Below are 19,929 nucleotides of genomic sequence, written 5' to 3'. Positions count from 1 at the left end.
ACCCGAAAGCCCAGCAGCGGTCGTAAAGGATTAGGCACGGACGGGCCTGCGCTTGTGCACGCCCACCTAATTCTGCGCAGGCGTCCTCGGACCCCGCCCAGCCCCCTCATCCTGCGCCTGCGCAGAGAGGCGGGGCGCTGTCGCCTGAGCGCGCACTTGGGGCGGGGCGGGGCCGGGCGGGCGCGTGCCCGCCTGGAGTGACGCGGGAGAGTAGGCGAGTCGGGAGGGCCGAAGGGTAGAGCGGCGCAGTCCTTTGGGTTGGTGCACATCGTCGGCCTTTCTGGGCGCTGGGGCTCGCGTCTCACTGGCTCGCTGGGTTCCTCGAGCGGATCCGGGGCAAGAGGGAAGAGAACTCCGGGTCAAGGGCCGCTGCTGCCCGGACTCGGCCGCCAGCCCGCGCTCGGCGGGGCAGCCTGCCAGGGTAAGCGGGCTGGGTTGTTCAGGGTAGGAGCGTGTGGCGGAAGTGCCTCTGTGGCGACCCATCCTACACACGGGAACACTGAGGCGCAGAGGCCACGGCGCTCCAGGTCCCCGGAGTCCAGCTTGCAGGCCTTCAGGAGTGGTGGGGCAGGCTGGAGGCCTCCCTGCTGGGATTTCGGGGCGCTGCAGCTTTGCCTGGTAGATTCACCCTGGGAGAGCCAGCAAGCTGCTTGGGGCGCCGGCTGAGTACAGGGATGTGGCCTGGAACGCTCCTGAGGGGACCTGTTGCCATTTCTTCTAACGGGCCGCTGCTTCCTCCTGCTTTCGTCTTGCACGGCAAAGTTCTTTGTTTAGTGTTCTGAAACAAGGAAGTGAAGCTTATTGTTTCCCTGACGTTCTGGCGAAAGCAGAACCGGACGAGCAGGAGACACTGAGCTCAACGGTCTGCACTGCCGGCAGGGAGAGCATGTTTCTGGCTTTCGCAGTACTTGCTCTTCTTAGCTCACCTGGATGCACAGGGACCTCTGCTCCGAAGTTTGGATAATTACAAGCGGTCTAAACAGATTGCTCTGCAGCCTGCACAGGGCAGAGGGAGGGAGGTGTGTGTGTGTGTGTGTGTGTGTGTGTGTGTGTCTGTCTTTATATGAACACTTTAATCCCTTTTGCAGTTTCAGATGTAGTTGGTGTGGGGATCAAGTTTTAGTGAGGCTAACATTATGTAAAGGGGTTGGGACTGGAGAAATCGCTCAGCTGTTAAAAGCGCATTCTGCTCATGCAGAGGACGGGGTTCGGTGCCCAGCACCCACATGAAGTGGGTCACGACCACCTATAACTGTAGCTTCAGGGGATCCTGTGCTCTCTGCTGGGCCCTGCCAGCACTGCACTCATATGCACATAACACCCCTTCCACATACCCGGAAGTAAAAGAAAGAAAAACAAAATATTAAAGAAGAATGCAAACTGGGCCAGAGAGAGGACTCTGCGGTTAACAGCACTTGCTACTCCTCTAGAGGATCTGAGTTCGAGTCCCAGGACCCACATGGCCGCTCACGGCTGTCTGTAACTCCAGGTAGGGGATCCATCACACCAGGCATGCATATGGTGTATATATCAGTGCATGCAGGCAAAATAAATACACATAAAATAAATCTCTTTAAAAAATCTTTTTTTTAATAAAAAAAAAAAAGAACGCAAACTCAACCTCCGAGCCCCCCCCACGGAATTTTGAAGGATAATTTTTATTTATTTATTTATTTTTGGTTTTTTTTTTTTTTTTTTTTTTGGTTTTTCGAGACAGGGTTTCTCTGTGGCTTTGGAGCCTGTCCTGGAGCCAGTTCGGTAGACCAGGCTGGTCTCGAACTCACAGAGATCTGCCTGCCTCTGCCTCCCGAGTGCTGGGATTAAAGGCGTGCGCCACCATCGCCTGGCTGGATAATTTTTTTTTAGAGATTAATTTTATTTAAGTGTGTCTCTTTTGGATGTCACATGTGTGTTGGTGTCAAAAGCAGGCAGAAGAGGTGTCAACATTCTCTGGAGCTAGAGAGTTACGAGTCGACCCACATAAGCACTACAAACCAAACTCTGGTCTTCTGAAAGAGCACCAAGTGCTAAACCATCACTCCAGCCCCATTGTTTTCTTTGCTATTATATTGTTATTATTATGTCTTCCCCTTTAAGCATATTATTATAATATTGATATTATATTATTATATGTTGCAAATAATAATAATTGTGTGTATACGTGTGCCAAGTCGTGATAACTTGAGGGTTAAGTTCTTTCATTGAGTGAGTCTGGGGCTCAAACTTAAGTTATTAGGTTTATTAGGAAATGCCTTTACCACCAAGCTACTCTGTTTTGCTTTGTTTTCTTTTAAAAACCAGTCTCAGCCAGTTGTGGTGGTGCTAGCCTTTACTCCTAGCACTTGGAGGCCGGTGCGGGTGGATCTCTGAGTTCAAGGTCAGTCTGGTCTACAGAGTGAGTTCTAGCACAGCCAGGGCTACATAGAGAAATCTATCCCAAAGAAACTAAATACATTGAAATAAAAGCAGGGTCTTCCTCTGTATCCCTGGCTGGCCTCAAATTAGTGGTGATCCTCCTTCCTCAGCCTCCTGAGTGCAGGATTGCCATCTTATTTCTGAGTGTATCCAGATTAGTATGTCAGTTTTTCTTTGAGTTGTGAAATCCATTATTGCTCTTTTGATAGTAACTTCAGTAATGAGGTTACTGTAAGGCTGTTATACTAATAACTGTACTTGAAAGCATAGACTCGTTCTGCTCCAAGATGTGAGGAAGAGCCTGAGCTCCTGACTGAAAATTGGAGACCTTGGCCTGTGTTAGGTTGCTGTTTCTTATCTCCCCTGCAGTCATTATGTCCAGGAAGTTCACTTGCCCAGTTAAACGAGCATTGTGTGATCCCCTTGTGTGCCTAGAAGAAACCCTGTGGCTCTTTCTGTGAATGACAGGCCCCATAGCCAAGGCTGGTCTGTAACTTCCAGTGCCTTAGCACAGGTTGGCTTCTGGAGGCATGGGTCAGCACTCTTCTCTTGGTTCTTCGTCAGAGGAAAAGCACTGCCTTTCGGGGCTGGAGTCTGTTGTTCATATTCTCACAGATTTGCCAGGGAAAGGTTTGCTGCAGGAATGTCTTGTGAGTCTTTGTCAGTGTCTGCTCCTGTGTGGTCCTCCTTTACCAGGTGATGTAGCAGTAGCTCTGGAAGTGGGTGACATCCTGAAACAAATTTCCTTTGAAACAACTTTAGGCAGTTTGTTTCTTTATGCCTGTGTCCTTTTTACTTTAATGGAAACATCTTTTTTTTTTCTTCGAGACAAGTTTTCTCTAGTTTTGGTGCCTGTCCTGGAACTAGCTCTTGTAGACCAAGCTGGCCTCGAACTCACAGAGATCCACCTGCCTCTGCCTCCCGAGTGTTGGGATTAAAGGTGTGCGCCACCACCGCCCAGCATGGAAACATCTTTTAAAAGTTCAGGAGTGACACCCACTTACCTTCTGTAGTTTATGGCAGTGACGGGAGAGCAAGGTCGTGGCACCTGTTTCACAGTAACGGGGCATGGACAGTGACTGCAGCAGCCAGAGGTGGCTCATGCCTATAACACTTGGGCCAACCTGGGGAACTCCTCTCAGTTGTCAGGAAGTTGCATTTACTGCAGTTCATTGTGAATGTGCATCTTTCCTGTCCTCCGTTTACTCGCAAGCCTTCATTGACAGAGCGAAAGCAGGAGAAATGGATGGGCCTTTAAGAAGTAGCTGCCACATGTATGTTGGGAGCCACCACACAGTCACGTAAGTTTTTAGTTTCAAGGAAGCATCTGTGAAGTGTAGACTGCCTTGAATGAAAGGTTTTATAAGGAAGGAAAAGTAGACAGTATTAGGAACAATCCTCAACTGGGTGGTGGCGCACGCCTTTAATCCCAGCCCTTGGGAGGCAGAAGCAGGTGGATCTCTGAGTTCAAGGCCAGCCTGGCCAACCTAGTGAGATCCAGGAGAGCCAGGACTACGCAGGGAAACCCTGTCTGTCTCAAAAAAAAAAAAAAAAAAAAAAAAAACCCAACCCAAACAATACAAAACAGAACAGTGATCCTCGCTCTCTTCTGGAGTTTCTACTGCACCTGTCAGTTCTGAGGTAGAAAACAAAGATTTCCCTTGTTCTGGTCTTTAGAAACCCCTCTATTTCCTTTACTGTTACTGAATTGTTTTGCCCTTGTGCATTGGAGCCCACCATAACATACTGTGTTGAGGATCCATACAGAGGGTTTGCATTAAAAGAAAGCTTTTATGGGCAAGAGAGTTAGGTCAGTGGTTAAGGGCACTTCTTATTGTTGTGAAAGACCCGGGTTCAATTCCCAGCAACCACATAGAGGCTTACCACTTCCTTAGACACTAAGCACACATATGCTGCACAGATGCAGACAAATAAAATAATAAAAATAAATCTTAGAGAATATTTAAAAGAAGCTCTTATGCCATTGTGTACACCCCCACCCCAGCGTTTCCCTGTATTGCTACACTGGCCTCTAACTTGTGTTTAACTTCCCAAGTTAATGCCAGGGCACCTTGTCATGGTATGTGTGTGTTTTGGCATCCTGATCAAGCCTGAGGTTGTTTTGTGAAACACGAGCTCTGTGTTGATTTGCTGTAGTGACAGTATTATTCAGAGCTCATACTTGCCACCTTCAGTTCTTTTTTTTTTTATTTTACTTTATGTGAATGAATTTTGCCTGCAGAATGTGTGTTTACCATGTGTCTCTTTGGTGCCTGTGGAGGCCAGAAGAGGGCATCAGACTCCCTGGAACTGGTATTATAGATGGATATAGACTACCAGTCGGGTCCTAGGAACTGAACCTGGATCCTCAGCAGTAACTAGTGCTCAACTGCTGAGCCATTTCTCCAGTCCCACCTCTCTGTTCTTATGGTGGAGTTAGTGCTTAGCCTCACAGGGCTGTGGAGAGGGCTAGGCAGCCAAGAGCATTTGCTGGTCTCGTGGTTTGGTTCCTAGCACCCATATATGGTGTCTCACAACCATCTCTAAGTACAGTTCTGAGGGATTTGATGCCCTTTCTGGCCTTTGTTTGCTGTACGTACAGTAGGTAGGTCAGACTGGTCTTAAACTCCCCATCCTCTGCCTTGGCCTCCTGGGCGTTAGGATCATATGTCTGTGTCACTGTATCTGTCTAAAATACAGTTTTGATGTTTGTTTTATTGGCAACTTAGACCATATGTAAACTTACATGATTTCAAAATCTTTAAGTCTAGATTGGACCCAGTGTGGATGATCAAATCGAGCAGGAGGAGGCGTGTTCACTTGCCTAGTTAATGCACAGTGGCTCCTGAGGCGCCTTCAGGATGCCTGCGGCACTTGTGGAAAACAGCCAGGTCATCTGTGAGGTGTGGGCCAGCAATCTAGAGGAAGAGATGCGGAAGATCCGAGAGATTGTTCTCAGCTACAGCTACATCGCCATGGTGAGTAGGTCTTACCACCAAAGGTTAGACTGATGGAAATACACATTTCTTCTGTCAATCAAGGTAGCCAGTGTCTCTGAGGAGGGCATAACCTCTGATACAAGTTTTTGTAACGTTCCTGTTTGAAAGTCTTTTTATATTTTTATTTTTGTTTATTTTAGGGATCTGGATAGGTAGCTCTGACTAGCCCCGCGCTCCTTGGGTAGCCCAGGCAGGCCTTGAAATGAACCTGTTCTGATCTTCCTGCTTCTGCCTTGGCTGAGGTTATAGGTCTGCGCCGTTGTGCCCATTGTATGTGTGGTGCTGGACAAGTGCTCTAGCATCTGACCTGCCCCGGCCCCATAGGTGTATCTCTTCACACATGTGATTTGGTCGTGTGGTATTTATTAATTGAATTTGGAGACATGGTTTCATGTAACACAGGCTCCTTTTGAACTTGCTGTATACCTGCCCCGGCCCCATAGGTGTATCTTTTCACACATGTGATTTGGTCGTGTGGTATTTATTAATTGAATTTGGAGACATGATTTCATGTAACACAGGCTTCTTTTGAACTTGCTGTATATCAGGAGGATGACTTGACTTCCTGATCCTCCTGCCTCTGTCTCACAAGTGCTGGGATTACCGGCGTGTGCTAACAGGCCTGGCTTCTGTTTTCAAAATATTTAGTTATTTTGTTGCTTGGCACTCAAAAGTCAGGAGATAGCAAATTCAAGATCTGGCATTTCTGGGTAAAGTGGGAAGAGGTATACTCTGTTGCTTACTTTCCTGCCTGACCTCGCTAAGGCAAGGCTTGTCTTGAACCAGCCCCTGAGCAAGCAGGGGCTCTGTTCCACTCCAGGCTTGCTGCTTGCCACTATGTGGCTACAAACCCTGCTTTCACTACTCTGAGAAGCATTAGCCTTACAAGCTCTCCCAACAGACTAAGATCCTGTAATCCTGACACTTGGGATGGGGGTTCAGGACACTTGTGGGGAGATCAGGGGTTCACAACCAGCAAGTTTAGGTCAGTCTGGGCTTTATAAGGGAAAAGTTTTATATACACGGCAATGAGACAGTCACTCAAGAAAAAGAACGGCTGCATTTGTCCTTGATGAAAGCTCTGAATAGCAGGCCAGCAGCCATGCTGCTCTCTCAAGTCACACACAAAGAAACTAATGTGAAGGAGCAAAGGTCTTGGGAGCCATCATATCCAATGTGGCTGTATTTGTATTTAACTCATATTAGATGCTCTTAGCTGGAGAGATGGCTCAGTGGTTAAGAGCACTGACTGCTCTTCCAGAGGACCCAGGTTCAATTCTTAGCAACCATATGGCAGCTCACAACTGTAATTCCAATTCCAGGGGACGCAACACCTAGGGCGAAACAGCAATGCAGATAGATAGATAGATAGATAGATAGATAGATAGATAGATACTCACTCCTTTGGAGGGATGGCTCAACAGTTGAGAGCACTTGTTGCTCTTCCAGAGGACTCATTTAATTCCTCGTACCTATGTGACAGCTCACAACTGTCTGAAACTCCAAGTCCAGGGAATCCAGCATCCTCACAGACATATATGCAGGCAAAACACCAATGCACATGAGGTAAAAATTATTTTTTTTAAAAAAAAGGTCCTACCTGACTTCCCATTTCCCTTCAGTTACCAAGTCACCTGTCCCAGGTTCTGTTGTATTCCAGACCTTGGGGGCTTATCTTGGGGCTTTTAGAAAATGAAGAGCAATTTTGAAGCCACTTTGGTGAGACTTACTGGTGAGAGGCTTTTGTTCCTAGGACACAGAGTTTCCAGGTGTTGTGGTACGACCGATTGGTGAATTTCGAAGCTCCATAGATTACCAGTATCAGCTTTTGCGGTGCAATGTTGACCTTCTAAAAATCATTCAACTGGGCCTTACATTCACAAATGAGAAAGGGGAGTACCCTTCTGGAATCAACACATGGCAGTTCAACTTCAAGTTCAACCTGACGTAAGTGTCTGAGAGACCCCTCAGTGTTATTCTTAGATGGCTGCATTTGAGTGTACTGAATCGATTGCCATAGGTTTTACTTATCAAAGCTTTATTTTCCTTTTTTGGGGGGAGGGGGGTCTTTATTACGTATCTCTGGCTGTCCTGGAACTTGCTATGTAGACCAGGCTGAACTTGAACTCATAGAAATCCACCAGTCTCTCTCTCCAGAATGCTGGGATTAAAGGTGTGTGTTACCACACATTAATTATATTTTTATTTCATTCAATATACATAGATGTTAGAATAGTTAAGAAGAGGCATTTTCTTTTTTTTTTTTTTTTTAAAGACAGGATCTCTAGGGCCGGGCAGTGGTGGTGCACGTCTTTAATCCTAGCACTTGGGAGGCAGAGGCAGGTGGATCTTTGTGAGTTTGAGGCCAGCCTGGTCTACAAGAGCTAGTTCCAGGACAGGCTCCAAAGCTACAGAGAAACCCTGTCTCGAAAAACCAAAAAAAAAAAAGACAGGATCTCTATATAGCCTTGGATCTGTAGACTAGGCTGGCCTCAAACCTGCAGAAATCTGTCTGCCTCTGTCCCAAGGGTGCTGGAACTAAACCACAATGTCTGGGAAGCTTGGTTTTCTTTAAAGAACTCGTGCAACTTAGCCTAAAAAAAATTCCAGGCTGTTGTGTAGCTCAGTGGAATAGTACTCAAATAGTATATTTGAGGCCCAGGGGTTTATTTCCCAGTACCACAGAAGAGAGACAACCCAGTTAGAAACTGGCAAAGGCTGTCATGGTGCACACCTTTAATCCCAACGCCCAGGCAGATCTCTGTGGGTTCAAGGCCAGCCTAGTCTATATAATCAGTCCCAGGACAGCCAGGGCTACATAGATGGAACTTGTCTCAAATTCCTTACCTTAAAACAAAAAAGCTGACAAAAGTTCTGAATAGATTATAGCTGGTCTTTCTTTCTTTCTTTTTTTTTTTTTGGTTTTTCGAGACAGGGTTTCTCTGTGGCTTTGGAGCCTGTCCTGGAACTAGCTCTGTAGACCAGGCTGGTCTCAAACTCACAGAGATCCGCCTGCCTCTGCCTCCCGAGTGCTGGGATTAAAGGCGTGTGCCACCACCGCCCGGCTAGCTGGTCTTTCTTGTCAGATTGTCTTTGGACTGCCAGCTCCAAATAATGACACAGAGACTTATTATGAAAGCTTGGCCTTAGCTCAGGCTTGTCCCACTAACTCTTTTAAATTCACCAGTTTCTGTTAATCCACATTCTGCCACGTGGCTCTTTACCTCTCCTCCATTCTGCACATCCAACTCCCTCTGTGTCTTGCTGGCTAATTCCTTGTGCACCTTGAGTTCCTCTCTTTCCCTGGAAATCCCTCCCATCTTCTCCTGCCTAGCTATTGCCTGTTCAGCTCTTTATTAAACCAATCAGAATAAAACAGTGACACATTTTACATAGTGTGACCAAATACTCTGCAACAGTAGATTTTTTAAGGTTTTTAAATTCTATTTTATGCATATCGATATTTTGCTTGCATGTATGTCTGTGTATCGTGAATATGCCTGGTGTCCACAGAAGTCAGAAGAGGACATCAGATCCCCTGGAACTGGTGTTATAGATGGTTGTGAGCCACTACGTGGGTGTTGGGAACGGTTCCTCTGCAAAAGTTCTTATGTACTGAACCTCCTCTCCAGCTCACCTTATTTATTTATTTTTAGAATAAACTTGTTTTAGTTCTGTTTCATTTGTTTTGTATAATTCTATTTTAAATGATACAAAGGAATAAAAAATTGAATAATTAAAAATTTAAAAAAAGGGGCTGGATAGATGGTTTAGCGTTTAAGAGTACCAGCTACTCTGTCAGAGGTTGAGTTCAATTCCCAGCCCCCGCATGACAACTGTCTGTAATGGGGGTCTGAGTGCCCTCTTCTGGTATGCGAACATACATGCAGTTAAAATACCCATATACAGCTAGGCCATGGTGGTGTACGCCTTTAATCCCAGCAGAGGCAGAGGCAGAGGCAGAGGCAGGTGGATCTCTGTGAGTTCGAGGCCAGCCTGATCACAAGAGCTAGTTCTAGGACAGCCAGGACTACTACACAGAGAAACCCTATCTCGAAACCCCCCCCCCAAAAAAAAAACAACCAAAAAAACCAACAACAACAACAACAAAAATAAAAACAAAACAAAATAAAAACCCACCCATATATGTAAAATAAATCTTTTAAAGAGATTGAAAACAAAGACAAAAAATGAGCTGGAAGGGTGGCTCAATGGTTAAGGCATTGGCTGTCTTCCAGAAGACCTGGACTTGATACCTAGCACTCACATGGTGGCTTACAACTCTGATTCATTCATTTAAAAACAACAACAACAAAACAATCCAAAGTGAGAGGATGTAGATCCTCTGTAGGAGATGTGTATGTTGGTTTGCGGAGTGCTTCGAGGATGCTGGTGATACTGCCCTGCTTCTGTGTCAGACCCACCAGCTCACACTGATGCCTTGTTTTTTTCAGAGAGGATATGTACTCCCAGGATTCCATAGACCTCCTTGCAAACTCAGGGCTGCAGTTCCAGAAGCACGAGGAGGAAGGGATCGACACACTGCACTTCGCAGAGCTGCTCATGACGTCAGGAGTGGTTCTCTGTGACAACGTCAAGTGGCTTTCATTTCACAGGTCAGTCGCTGGGCACAATGGCCTGTCTCTTCTTTCACTGTTTCTGCCTGCTGACTTTGGCTGGATTGGAGAGGAACTGAATTCTTGTGGATTGGAGTTGTACTAGCACTTTGGCAGCAGCAGTGCGAAGCTGGAGGTGGTGCTGGTGCGCATGTGTCCAGTGTGTAGGGAACATTGGGGCCATATAGACGTTTTGCTTTATATATCCTTCCGTGATGTATTCCAGGTGGATAGGTGGATGGAGTCTGCTGTGTGCTTGGCTGTTTTCAGCCTGGTGTGGATTTTCCTTCCTAATGTCTTCAAATAGCAGATATTCTTTGAATACTCTTGGAGATTTTTTCTTTTTCTTTTTTTTTTTCTCTCTCAAGACAGGGTTTCTCTGTAGCTTTGTAGCCTGTCCTGGAACTCACTCTGTAGATCAGGCTGGCCTGGTACTCACAGAGGTCTGTATGCCACCACCGCCCTGGTGGCTGGCTGGCTGGCTGGCTTATTTATTTATTTAATCATTCATTCATTCATTTATTTATCTATTTATTTATTATGTATGCGGTATTCTCAGTATTCTGTCTGCATGTATGCCTGCAGGCCAGAAGAGGCACCAGATCTTATTACAGATGGTTGTGAGCCACCATGCGGTTGCTGGGACTTGAACTCAGGACCTGTAGGAAGAGCAGGCAGTGCTCTTGACCACTGAGCCATCTCTCCAGCCCCGGTTTTTTTGATTTTAAAGGGGTGTGTATGTGTGTGTGTGTGTGTTTTGACCCTTTGGAGCTTAATTTACAGGAATTTGTGAGCTATCCGATATGGGTGCTAGGATTTGAACTCTGATCCTCCTGATTACTTTTAGCTGATCCTTCTCTATGGCCCCTAAAGCCTTACTTTTGAGTTTTGGTGAATTAAATTCACACAAACTCTCAGGCTCTTGTTTGCTTCCCATAGTAGCTTGCCCTAGGAAGTTACTGAATGGGAAGTTGAGATTAATCAAGTCCCCAGCCTCAGGTGGTTTCAGGCTGGTTTGGAGCTGCTCTCTGACCCCTGCTTCCTTCTTCCCTCAGTGGTTATGACTTTGGCTACATGGTAAAGTTGCTTACAGATTCTCGATTGCCAGAAGAAGAACATGAGTTTTTCCACATCCTGAATCTTTTCTTCCCATCTATTTATGATGTGAAATATCTGATGAAGAGCTGCAAAAATCTTAAGGTAATAACCAACATTCTCCTTAATATTTGTAATAAAACAAGCAAACCTTAAACTCAAGACATGTTTTGCTTTACTGATGTATTCAGCTTCTTTTGAGACCTGCCGTACTTCTCTAAAGAGGGTGCTGATTGGGCTGAGCAGCACAGGGCTTCCTGTAGCTGCCTTTGTTGGAACTTGGCACCAAAAGAGCCCTATTTCTTTCTTTTTTTTTTCTTTTCTTCTTCTTCAATATTTTTATGATTTATTTAACTTATGTGCATTGGTATGAGGGTGTCAGATCCCCTGGAACTGGATTTACAGACAGTTGTGAGCTGTCATGTGGGTGCTGGGAATTGGTCCTCTCTGGCTGGAGAGACCTGCCGAGCTGTTTCTCCAGCCCAGAGCCCTGTTTCTTGCATCTTGAGTCTGGCTGCTTTCCTCTTAGGTCTGAGAATCTCAAAGTAGTTGGTGACAGGAAGCCATGTACAGTATGTTATGACAGTTGTCCTACACTGTCCCATATTCTTTGAGGGGTTTTAAGATTTATTTATTTATTATGTATACAGTGTTCTGCCTGTATGTCTGCCTGCAGACCAGAAGAGGATGCCAGATCTCATAACTGATGGTTGTGAGCCACCATATGGTTGCTGGGAACTGAATTCAGGACCTCTTGAAGTTCAACCAGTGCTCCTAACTGCTGAGCCATCTCTCTAGCCCATAAGTTCAAAAAGGCCAGACAGTGGTGGTGCACCCCTTTAATCCCAACATTCGGAAGGCAGAGGCAGGCTGATCTCTGTGAGTTCGAGGCCAGCCTGGTCTACAGAGTGAGTTCTAAGACAGCCAGGGCTACACAGAGAAACCCTGTCTTCAAAAAAACAAAAAACAGGGCTGGAGAGATGGCTCAGAGGTTGGGAGCACTGCCTGCTCTTCCAAAGGTCCTGAGTTCAATTCCCAGCAACCACATGGTGGCTCACAACCATCTGTATGGGGTCTGGTGCCCTCTTCTGGCCTGCAGGCATACACACAGACAGAATATTGTATACATAATAAATAAATAAATATTTAAAAAAAAACAAAAAAAACAAAAAACAGTTGAAGAGATTGGGCCTGTGAGATGGCTCAGTGGGTGAAGGTATCTCTGCCAACCTGGTGGACCTGAGTTTGATATCTGCAGCCTGTGTGGTAGGAGAGAACTGACTTGGGAAAATCTCATCTCTTCATGCACTTTCATGTGTTTTGTTTGGGAAGAAGAGAGTGAAGATCTAAAAACGGCTACTGAGGCCTGTTCTACCCCTGGACTCTCGAGTAGACTCACCTGAGTCCAGGAGAAGAGTGTTGGTGTGTGATGTCTCTGCTTTCTGTGCTCTAGGGAGGTCTTCAGGAGGTGGCTGACCAGCTGGATCTGCAGAGGATTGGAAGGCAGCACCAAGCAGGCTCAGACTCCCTGCTGACAGGGATGGCTTTCTTCAGGATGAAAGAGGTAATGCTCCAGTGGGAGCCCCCGGGTGCGAGGCCTGAGTTTCCAGGCAGCTTCTCCTTTATCTTCTGCTTTTTACACAAGGAATGTTATTTGTTAGTCTACCCACTGGACCAAGGATTATTTCTCTAATGAAGAGTAACTTTCTCTTGGAGTTTATTTATCTACTCTCTAACTTTTAAAATGTTTGAAGAAAAAGAACATGCTTTGAAAAATTATAGTGAAAGCTAGGCAGTTGTGATGCATGCCTTTGATCTCAGCCAGTGCTTAGGAGGCCGAGGCAGGTGGATCTCGAGTTCAAGGACAGCCAGGGATACACAGAGAAACCCTGTCTCAAGGAAAAAAATTACAACTTTGTTGACATTTTTCTTTTATTGTTTTTGGTTATCCCGTCTCATTGTGTAGCCCTGGCTGGATTTAAATTCTTATACAGAGATCTGTTTTGCTTCTTGAGTGCTGGAATTAAAGTTTTATGCCTGTCTTTGAATCCATGGCTATCCCCTTGCCTCAGTCTCCTAAAGGCTGGGATTACAGCTGTGAGCTGCCATACCCGGTTAGTTTCTTTCTTTCTCTCTCTCTTTCTCTCTCTTGGTTTTTTGAGACAGGATTTCTCTCTGTGGTTTTGGAGCCTGTCCTGGAACTAGGTCTTGTAGACCAGGCTGGTCTTGAACTCACAGAGATCTGCCTGCCTCTGCCTCCTGAGTGCTGGGATTAAAGGTGTTGTCACCACCACTCTGCATTATATTTCTTTTTTGCTGCTTTTAACCCTATTAATGAGTTGAGGTGTTTATTTAACTACTTTACTGTGGCTTTGACAAAATCCCTGACCCATCAGCTTCAAAGGACTAGTTTACTTTGGTTTACGACTTGAGAGATTTTAGCCACTGGTTGGCTGGCTCTGCTTTGGTGAGCTAGAGCATCAGAGTGCTAGGGCCTGGCAGGAAGTCTGTTCATCTTCTGGTGACTTGGGAACAGAGAAGAGGCTGAGTATGGGATGTGGCCCTGATGACTTCACTTACCCCCACTCAGTTTCACCTTAAGGTTTTGCCATTTCCTAGTAACCCTACAAATCGGTGCTAAGCCTTCAACACAAGGACTTCTAGGAACATATTACATCTAAATAGTACCAAGTGTGTTAGGTTGGTGGTTGCCAGCTGGCACACTTGGTGATGCCTAGGAGATGTCTGTTATACTTAGCAGAGGTGGTGCTCCTGGCCAGGCTGCGCTCAACATTCTGTGATTGGTCCTGACAGTTTCTGCTCAGCGATACTAAGGTTGAGCTGCGTATTGAATGCTCACTGCCCATGATCTCCTAGAAGTCACTTTCTGCCTCAGCTCTCGGGTGCTAGGCTTACATTTGCGCCACTTTCATCTGGCTTTCATGACTTTTATAAATAAGGAACCATGAATGGAATGGAGTTGAAATGACTTGGCAAGCCTCAGTTCTTAATCACTGCCTTGTCTGGCAGCCGCTCAGGGTTCCCAGCAGTGACAAATCATAGGAATGCCAAGTCTGTTTCAGAATCAGAGCCCCAGTGTAGAGAAACGAGCAGGAAGAGCCTATGCAGATGTTTGGTGTCATTGCTGAGTTAGTGTCCAGTCTGCTGAGTGTCAGGGCATAAGAAGCTGGGAGGTGGCATGACTCCTGGCCCCAATCTCAGCTGGTTCTGTCCTATTCTGCAGCTATTCTTTGAGGACAGTATTGATGATGCCAAGTACTGTGGGCGCCTCTATGGCCTGGGCACGGGAGTGGCTCAGAAGCAGAATGAGGATGTGGACTCTGCCCAGGAGAAGATGAGCATCCTGGCCATGATCAACACCATGCAGCAGTGATAGCATGTGCACCATGCTGCCTGTGCCATCCGCCCCAGCCACTGACCTGCATCTGCTCCGAGCAGAGACTCTGGGTTTCTGTTTAAAGATGCCTTTATTTTAGATCCAGAAGGGGGTTTGCTCTGAATTTGTAAACAAGTCTTCCTTGTCCTCATGCCCACGCCCCTCTGCTGCCTCTTGCCACCAGCATCCATGGCTCCATGGACACCTTTTTAAACCTCCAGGATGTCTGAAACAAACCAGTAAAATGTATATGACTCTTAAGTGTTGTCATTCTTTTTCTTTTGGCTTTGCTGCTCTGATGAAGATTCTCAGATGAGCTGAGGCTGCCAGGGAACATGGGGTATGTTCCTGAGAAGTAGGGCTGTACCAGCAGGATGTCCTGACAGTGAATGAGTTCAGAGTCTCCTTTTTGTGGTGGTAAGGTGGCACCTGAGCCTCCCCAGTCACCTTTCCAGATGAACTGCCCTAGACGAGGTCATGCTCCAATCTTTTGTTCCCAGCAGGGTGATCTCAATCAGCTGTGTCCTCTTAGCTTCCATTTATTTATTTATAAATGGAAATAGCAAGTCTGAGTTGTCAAGAGGTGGTAAAGCTGAGCTCTGGAACGCTGTCTTTGTAAAGTCACAGGAATCACTTGTGAGCAGGGCAGCAAGGGAATTCACCCCAGACCTTGTGGAACCATCCCCACAGCTGTGCTCAGAAGCCAATGATTTTTTTTAAGGTTACATTTAGGAGCACACTGTTTTTTTAAATGGCTATAGAAAGTACAATTTTGAGAGAGCAGAAACTTCTTTGGGAGGCAGAGATAGACGGCAGCAGCTCATCGAAACTGGAGTGGGCTTCCATTTTAAAAGCTTATGGGAAACTGAATTTGAAATGATTACAAAATGTCAAGTATTAAAGCTGGTATTTAAGATGCTTGTAAATATTATTTATGTTTTTAATTTTGTAAAATAAAGATTGCTTTTTAACCACTGGCATGAGGTGTGGTCTTTGGTAGCTAGGAACTGGTATCTGACAGGAATGGTATACCTCAGAACCAACCAGCCTTGGAAGGAAGGTCTCATTGAGGGAGCACACCTTCACACTCCGCTGGTTGTTGGGCCTTACTAGGACAGAGTAGTTTTAATTGTATTCTCCCTGGCCACTCGTATATAGTGGGTTAGGCTCAAGGGGATTATGCAGGACATCTTGAACTTAAGTTAGTTTTTTTCCAGCCTTTTCTGTTGGCACAAAAAGGTAAGACAGTCAGGTATTGGGGTCCTTCTAGTCAGGGTCTTGTGTTACATAGGCTGGCCCTGATCTCCGAGTCGTCCGCCTGAATAGTGAGGTGTATTGGTTTGTTTGCACCACTGTACCCAACAGATCTAGAACTTCGGCTGGTGGGTTTGCACTAAGATACCAGTGAGGTCTGTGGTGAAGGCAGCAGAGTGGCTCTCAGTAACGGTGCCCTGGTGTGCTCCTGGGTCTTAGACAGTGCGGGAACATTCCACTTTTCTCAGACAGACTCAAACTGCTGAGAAATGGGACTAAGTACTACATAGAAAGGTGCTGGAGGACGGGCACACGGTGAGAACTGTCATGTGAGCTCACAGGGCTGAACAAAGGGGGGGTGTCCTCTGCTGGAGATGGTGCTAGCAGAGATGAAGAGAACTGCTTTTGGTCACCAGAGTTCAGCCCTTTGTTCTGTTCACAAGGCTGAGCAACGTTAGCCTTTTGTCAGCCAATGCAGGCATTTGAAGAGCCCTGTGTTTGCAAATTAGTTTCTTAGCTTATTCAGCCAATGAACTTTCACTAAATACCTACTATCTCCTTAAGTGTTGGAATGAGCAATTGAGGACACAGCCCTCCTCACTGCAGGTAGCTTACCTGTAGCCAGACAGTAGATGACTTACACACATATAGCCTGAACTGTATAAGGGCACTGAGATTAAGGGATAGGGAGTGGCAGCAGCTGGACAAGACTTGTTGCAGGGCGAGGTGCTGAGAAGAGGCAGGAGGTGAAGGTGCAGAAAGAGAACGCAGTCATTGCTGGAGGAGCAGATGTAGAGCCTGAGGGAACCAGTAAGAGGTGGAAGAGGGCTCAGCGGTGGCGCACTCCTTTAATCCTAGCACTTGGGAGGCAGAGGCAGGCAGATCTCGGAGTATGAGGCCAGTCTGGTCTACAAAGTTTGATGACAACACAGAACCCTGTGTCAAAAATCCAAAAGCCAACCCCTCTCTCACCAAAAAAGACAGGTGGGAGAAGGTAACTGAATGGGTCTATGCCCCCCCCCCCAAAAGATTGTTCAGTAATACACGCTTTCTGCTAGAACTCTGAGTGAACACCTTTGCATCTCTGAATTTGTGATTCTCATAAGTAGGGATACAGAAGTAATAATATCCAAATGTTAGGTTGACAACACACATTATTGAAATGAGCAGTTGGCTCATTCAATTTTCTGTCATTATCATTTTTCTATTGGGTGAATGCGTATGCTTATGTACTAAGGGTGTATCAGGTGATGTGGAGGTCAAAAGAGGGTGTTGGATCCCCTGGAATTGGAGTTACAGATGGCTGTAAGCCACCATGTGGAGTTGAAATTGAACCCAGGTCCTATGGAAGAACAGCCAGTGCTCTTAACCTGAACCACTGCTCTAGCTCATTGGATTATTACTATTTCTGAGACAAGGTCTTGCTTTAGAGCCCAGGCAATTCCTCCTGCTTCTGGTTTTTCCCAGCAGTGACAGAGGTTACTGCAGTGTGCAGCGTTGCTCCCAACAAGCGCTGGTTTCAGCAAATCACAAAGGTGAGTTTGTAGTTACCAACTACTCTTTATTCAAGAGGAGGGCGCTAACCTTTCCCCTTCTGTAGATGAAATTGCTTGGAATTATCCCGTCCTTTATGTAGTCAAACCCACTCACATTTGTCTGGACTCTTGCCTTTAAAACCAATGCATCTTCCTAGAGTTCACACAATGGTACAGTACTTTTCTTGGGGTTTAGCATTTTTTAGACCCCAAAGCCAGGCACACACAATTATCTCAAAATGCACTTCCCATGGAATTCCAGCTGGGACTATTTCTTGATGCCCACAGATGAAGCCTTCACAGTGGACCTCAAGAGAGACAGGAAGAAGGTACGCTCTGCCCACCCAACCTGAGTACGTCTGCTTTTCCCATTCTAGACCAGCAATGGTGGAGGCATCAGCCTCTGACCCGTCCTGCTGTGTGGTAACGAGCAGCAGGCCCAGGGCTGGTGAATAAATAGTACTTGGGGTGCCAGGGTGTAAAGTGAAGTCTAATGATCTGGGAGGCATAGGTAAAATGAGGAAATAGGTGCTGTTCTCCAGGCTGTGTTTTAGTCAATTCTCACAAAGGGTTTTATGACCCAAAAGGTTAAAGAACCACTAACAGTTTTGTTTCCCTGAGCTGTCTGACCACCATCAGTCATGTCACAAAATCTGGAGGACAACATTAGCTCTGTTGTCAGAAAGCTAATGTTCAAGTCAACACGATGGGCAAGGCCAATTCTTTTAGTCTTTGAGAAGTGGGAAAGCCCTAACCCAACACTGCTGTGTGTCGAATGCACCTCCCACAGAATGCTACGCTTCCGAAGGTAAGGATTTATACAGGCAGCTGCATCTGGGATGGACAGACTTTGGGTGAGTACAAAGGCTTCTCTTTGGGGAAACCACGTAAGGCTGGAGATGATAGTCTTGGTGAGGGCTGGTTCTGAGCAACCCTGCCGGCTCTGCGCTCCATTACAGGAAACCACTTGGGAGGCACCAGGCGGGTTCCATTGTAAGTGGATCCAAGCTTCACCCTCAGATGTCAGGTGACCACAGCATCTTTCCATTGAAGATTAGGGTGAAGGCCAGGTGAGCTGTGACTGAGAAGAAAGCTGTCACATATGTGTGACACGGTTTTATGGCCTCTGGAAGTTCATGTGCAGGGTCTGGCAGTATCTTCTGTAAGCTCTAGTGTGGCCATATTTCTGAAGGAGCTCCTCGGCCTGTTGCTGCATCTCAGGGTTCACGGCACCAGGACACTGGGACCCGATGTGAAGCAAGACAAGGCAGCATTCCAGCACATCTGGGAAGGGCCAGGCCTAAAACAACAAGACAAGGCAGTGTCTGCAGGGGCATGCAATGGCAATTCTGTGGAGAAATGCATGAACCTAATATGTCTGTTGGCATGTCTTCATGGGTGAGTCCTCTAGTGTCCCCAAATCAACAGCTCCACACACTGCTCCTTCATGAGTGCTGGGCACGTGCTACTTGATTGTACTGACTTGATTGTTTTACATCTGACTTGATTGTTTTACATCTCAACCATACTTAACTCTTGCTTAGTTTTCCCCAAGACTGAGCTGTAAGCCTACTGTGTGCTTAGTACTGCTACTTTCACAAATCACTTCAGCTATGACTTCAGCTATGCAGAGACAACTACACCCTAAGTTTTTTCTTTTGTCTTTTTTTTTTAAAGATTTATTTATTAATTATGTATACAGTGCTCTGTCTGTCTGTATGCTTGCTGGCCAGAAGAGGACACCAGATGTCATTACAGATGGCTGTGAGCCACCATGTGGTTGCCGGGAATTGAACTCAGGACCTCTGGAAGAGCAGTCAGTGCTCTTAACCTCTGAGCCATCTCTCTAGCCCCCCTCTTTTGTCTTTTAAAGACAGGCTTTCTCTGTATACCTCTGGCTGTCCTGGAACTTGTTCTGTAGACCAATCAGCCCTAAAACTCAGAGATCTGCCTGCCTTTTGCCTCCCCGGTGCTGGGATTAAAGGCACGCACCAGCACACCCAACTCTTTGTTTGTTTTTCGAGACAGGGCTTCTCTGTGTAGCCTTAGCTGCCCTGGAACTCGCTCTACAGAGCAGGCTGGCCTCGAACTCAGAGAGCTCCCCACCCCTCAATCTGCCTGCGTCTTACTCTGGGGTTAAAGACGGGCGCTGCCACCACCACTACGTGGCGCACATCTTACTTTTGTATCCTACATTTTTTTTTTTTTTTCGAGACAGGGTTTCTCTGTGGTTTTGGAGCCTGTCCTGGAACTAGCTCTTGTAGACCAGGCTGGCCTCGAACTCGGAGATCTGCCTGTCTCTGCCTCCTGAGTGCTGGGATTAAAGGCCTGCGCCACCACCGCCTGGTTTGTATCCTAAAATTTTAAGAACATACAATAATGGTAGATGTAGCTGACCTTCAGGGTTCGTCCTGAAGTATCTTCAACACCCTTACCTTTATACTCTCTGGAAACTCAGCTATTTTCTTATTCGCCTCTGTGAGCCTTCTGGTTAATTCAGGGAGAGAGACTGGTGCATTGCTTTCTTCTCTGCTAGCAAGAGAACAATAAACAAAAGTCATATATGGTCACTTAACTTCTCCCCCAAATGTTTTAAGAAAAGAAATTGTTTTGTTTAT

At 46.3% G+C, this 19,929-nt stretch overlaps 2 protein-coding genes across 9 annotated transcripts in view; one reads left to right on the top strand and one right to left on the bottom strand.

The window, feature by feature from the left end:
- Positions 1 to 201: 201 nt before the first annotated feature.
- Positions 202 to 15,499, top strand: Cnot8 (CCR4-NOT transcription complex subunit 8). 2 transcript variants are annotated; one of them, XM_041665714.1, is made up of 7 exons: positions 202 to 421; positions 5,187 to 5,393; positions 7,168 to 7,361; positions 9,869 to 10,030; positions 11,086 to 11,230; positions 12,579 to 12,689; positions 14,370 to 15,499. In XM_041665714.1, exons 2-7 carry the CDS (start codon positions 5,277 to 5,279, stop codon positions 14,517 to 14,519), a joined length of 879 nt encoding a protein of 292 aa, XP_041521648.1. In that variant the 5' UTR covers positions 202 to 421; positions 5,187 to 5,276; the 3' UTR covers positions 14,520 to 15,499. The 2 variants fall into 2 exon arrangements, with proteins under 2 accessions (XP_041521648.1, XP_041521649.1); XM_041665715.1 differs by having other exon boundaries at positions 5,182 to 5,393.
- Positions 15,500 to 17,231: 1,732 nt separating this feature from the next.
- The window catches only part of Gemin5 (gem nuclear organelle associated protein 5), a 46,753-nt gene continuing 44,055 nt past the window's right edge, over positions 17,232 to 19,929 (bottom strand). For 4 of the 7 annotated variants that reach the window (XM_041665237.1, XM_041665240.1, XM_041665234.1 and 1 more), the window contains exons 27-28: positions 19,747 to 19,843; positions 17,232 to 18,611 (exon numbers count right to left, since the gene is read on the bottom strand). In XM_041665237.1, coding sequence (XP_041521171.1) covers positions 18,429 to 18,611; positions 19,747 to 19,843 — 280 coding nt within the window. In that variant the 3' untranslated portion in view covers positions 17,232 to 18,428. The remainder of the gene's footprint in view (positions 18,612 to 19,746; positions 19,844 to 19,929) is intronic. The other 3 variants (XM_041665235.1, XM_041665238.1, XM_041665239.1) reach the window with 1 other exon arrangement.

The sequence above is a fragment of the Microtus oregoni genome, unplaced genomic scaffold, assembly GCF_018167655.1.
Source record: "Microtus oregoni isolate MIOR12 unplaced genomic scaffold, Mior012 000015F_ref0000493, whole genome shotgun sequence".
NCBI classification, from domain to species: domain Eukaryota; kingdom Metazoa; phylum Chordata; class Mammalia; order Rodentia; family Cricetidae; genus Microtus; species Microtus oregoni.
Note: the sequence above shows the minus strand (reverse complement) of the source record. Positions and strands in the feature narration are given on the sequence as shown.